Genomic DNA, 3,398 nt, shown 5'->3' on the forward strand with positions numbered 1-3,398 from the left:
AGAACAAGAAAGTCTTCATTTTATAGATGAAAGCATTCAGGTCTAAGAGAGATTGTTACAATGGAGCAAGTAACAGAGCCAAGTTTCAATTGTAGGTCCCTTAAACCCAGATACTCTTTCTATTGCATATATTGCCTCTTCAAGCAGATAACCTAACTCTGAATGTCTAGGATCGGTATGAAATACTCTGACCCTGACCTCAGCTTTTACATCATGTTGGTTGTGCAAGGGGTCCAAAGTTCTCTCAGTGTGAATTTAGTCAGCAACCAGGTATTGAAATAACATATACTGGTATACTTCTCTTTATTTCTGAATCATCCCAAAGTACTAGTGGGGCAGAGAATCCCCTGGTAGTTGAGGACAATATGGCAAATAATTAGATCCTCCCCTTTCCTGGATTTTTGGCCTGTCTAGAGAGCTCTGTGACTAGGATGCCTGTGATTGGAACCTTCAGAACTTCCTCTATGACCTAACCTTGGGGCATAATCCACTGGGAGATGCCCTGTCTTTCCCAAGTTCTTACAGGCTTGGTGGACTCTCATAAGCCCAACCCGACTTCAACATCTTATAGCTTTCACTTAAAACTAACAAATGATTACCTTTTACAACAGAAGTGGAAACAGAAGCTTAATTCTTGATTTTGCTACAATTTCTCCCTGGTTTCAGATCTCTGGCTATAACTTACCCACTCAGTAGAGACAGGTAAGCTGGTGGCTACATGAATATACAGTAATTTAGGAAATTGTGTATATTTTAATCTCAGTATTTCCTTTTAAATATGTTTCCTCATCACAAATCATTAGGATGTTAATGTAATACCTATAACCACCTTATTCTAATCTTGAAATCCACTCTGTGCGATTTTTCAGAGCATAGACTTAAGGGCAATGGAAGAGTAGATATTATGGCTTCATTAATTTTATCAACTGCATATTTATTTGTAACTTATAACTTATCAAGAATAATTTCATAATTTAAGGAACACTCTGGCCATAGCTGTTTTATATCATCATTTTTCTTCTTTAGAAGGATAGCAAGTTAAATAGATGTGATTGCTGCCCTTTATTAAAGGCCAACAGATAAGCTGAAAACAAATAAGAAACACCAAGATAATTATATAGGAATACAATGGTAGGGCTGGAATATATTTACATTATAGTTAGGAAGAGGAAATCTTGTGTCTTAAAATCATCTCTGGAACTGAGATAAAAGAGATATATCTGCAGCAGACAGAGAAAGTTTGTGTTTTTTAAGATTTTGCCCACCAACGGGTTAGTGTTAAAAGTCATTAGAAGAGGAATCTAACTTGGTAGTTATCAAGTTATTTTCCTCTTGGAAACACCAATCGGTTTCTAATCATGATACTTTGGACCAGAGTGATTTTTAAAATAAAGGAAGAGGAAGAAGAAACATCATCTGAAATGGCAAGCAGAGGGACTGTTATCTCTGAAATGATGAAGTCTGTTTTCTAGTTTCCCATTCTCAGAGCTAGGAGTCTTTAGCAGATTACCCTTTCCAAAAATCAAACTTGCTATACTAAATTCTCTTTCCTCAAATTTCCCACTTCAACAAAACTGGGATCTGACTCAGAAAAAAAAAGATGGGGTATTCTTTGGGAATTGGATGTGAAAATCTTAAGAGTCAGAGAGAGGAAAGTCAGCAAAAGTTTGTGATTTTTTAAAGAAAGCGCATCAATTTAGAAGTGTCTTTAAAAAAGGAGTAAATTTTGAAGAAAAAGCTTAAGTCGGTCTTTTGTCAGGGTAATGAAGTCATGGATTAATTTCCATGTGATATGGGGAAGTCAAACATTTCAGAGATGGGGGTAGAATAGGTTGCTTCTTCAAAGGCACGAACAATTCCCGGTGGATCCCCGGTTAAACCAGGTCAAAAAGCATCTATTTAAAGTGCCTACAAGAGCCATGAACCCTGTGCTAAGCGCTGGGAATACAAAGAAAAGCAAAAAAGGGAGTGTTGTTGGGTTGGATTACTGGCTCCGGGCGGAGCCACTGGCACAGAGGGAGAAACATAAAAACGTACTGGGGAAAAGGTTAATTGGGAAAGGTCCTAGTTGGGTACCACCGGGATCTCAGACGTTCCTGGGGAGGAGAAAGAAATCAGGTCCCGCCCACTCGCTTCCGGGCGGAGACTCTCAGCTCCTCCTCCCGACCCAGGTCGCCGGAGGCGGGGAAAGGGTTTCCCCGGACGCATGCGCACCCAGTCACCTTTGCTCTTGGGAATTGTCCCTTTCTCACCCTAAACAACCGCTTCTACACCCCCCCTCCCCCCCGTCCTCGTTGCTTCTACCACTCTCACGGGGGGGAGGGGAGGGGGACACAAGAATCATCCTCCAGGTATTCAGAAGCCCTTCTCCTATTTCCTTAGAGAAAGGAAAAGTGCGAGATAGTGCTTCCTTTTGAAAGTATCTTCGAAATATCAAGGAGCCTCCCATGCCCGAGTCGGAGTGACCGGAAAGTAGAGGCACCAAGGTTTCTGCACGCAGATACCCTTCTCCTTCCCCTCTCTCTCCTTCGCGGAGCGGGGTTAGAGTGGCACGCCCGGATCCCAGCTGATCAGCTGCTTGGGCCTTGGCGTCGGCTCTTCCCCCAGGCGAGACCATTCTCGACCCACCAGGAGGGGTGGGGCAGTAAAGTTGGGGAAGGAGCGGGGGGGAGAGGAGGAAGAGGAAGCGGCCATTGTCCGGTCAGCGCAGCCTCCGGGGAGGGGCGGGGAGGAGTGTGTATTACGAAGTAAGCTAGACCCCGGGGCTCCGCCGCGGCTGCCGCTAGCCCACAGCGGGGGGACCAGGGGGGCCAGCGCCGCCACACGGGGACATCTCTCGGGCCAGGGAGCGGCGGTGGGACCTGCCGAGGGCGCCGGGTCTTCCCTCCTCCCCCGTGGGTCCCTCCTTCCATCAACACACCTCCTACCCTTCCTCTCGGGCTCCCCTCCCCTCACCACGCACCGCCTCTCCCACCCCTGTTTCCGCAGGCCGAGTGGTGCGGCCCGCCTCCAGCTGACCGGCCTGGAATCCCGGCTCCGAGCCCCGGACTCGCGCCTGCCCGCGCGCTCCCCCTCCCCCCGCCTCGAGCCCCCCGACGCCGCCGCTGCCGCCTCCGCCTCCTCAGCCTCCGCCTCCGCTTCGTCCTCCACGGGCCCAGGCCGCCGTCGCCGCCGCTGCCGCTGCCGCCGCCGCCGAGCACCGCTGCCGCCGAGCACCATGGGAGACGCCGGGAGCGAGCGCAGCAAAGCGCCCAGCCTGCCGCCTCGGTGCCCCTGCGGCTTCTGGGGGTGAGTGCTGGGGTCCGGAGCTGAGACGCTGGGGGAGGCGCGGGGCGAGGAGGGGGGAGGAAGGGGGAGGCGGGTCGAGCTGCGGCCCGGGCAGGGCTGGGGGGGGGGGG

General features: G+C 49.6%; 1 protein-coding gene across 1 annotated transcript in view; it reads left to right on the plus strand.

Annotated features, from left to right (window-relative positions):
- Positions 1 to 2,590: 2,590 nt before the first annotated feature.
- The window catches only part of ZFAND3 (zinc finger AN1-type containing 3), a 333,357-nt gene continuing 332,549 nt past the window's right edge, over positions 2,591 to 3,398 (plus strand). The window contains exon 1 of the mRNA XM_044674376.1: positions 2,591 to 3,288. Within this exon, the coding sequence (XP_044530311.1) occupies positions 3,218 to 3,288 (71 nt within the window). The 5' untranslated portion in view covers positions 2,591 to 3,217. The remainder of the gene's footprint in view (positions 3,289 to 3,398) is intronic.

The sequence above is a fragment of the Gracilinanus agilis genome, chromosome 4 (genome assembly GCF_016433145.1).
Source record: "Gracilinanus agilis isolate LMUSP501 chromosome 4, AgileGrace, whole genome shotgun sequence".
In the NCBI taxonomy this organism is placed as follows: domain Eukaryota; kingdom Metazoa; phylum Chordata; class Mammalia; order Didelphimorphia; family Didelphidae; genus Gracilinanus; species Gracilinanus agilis.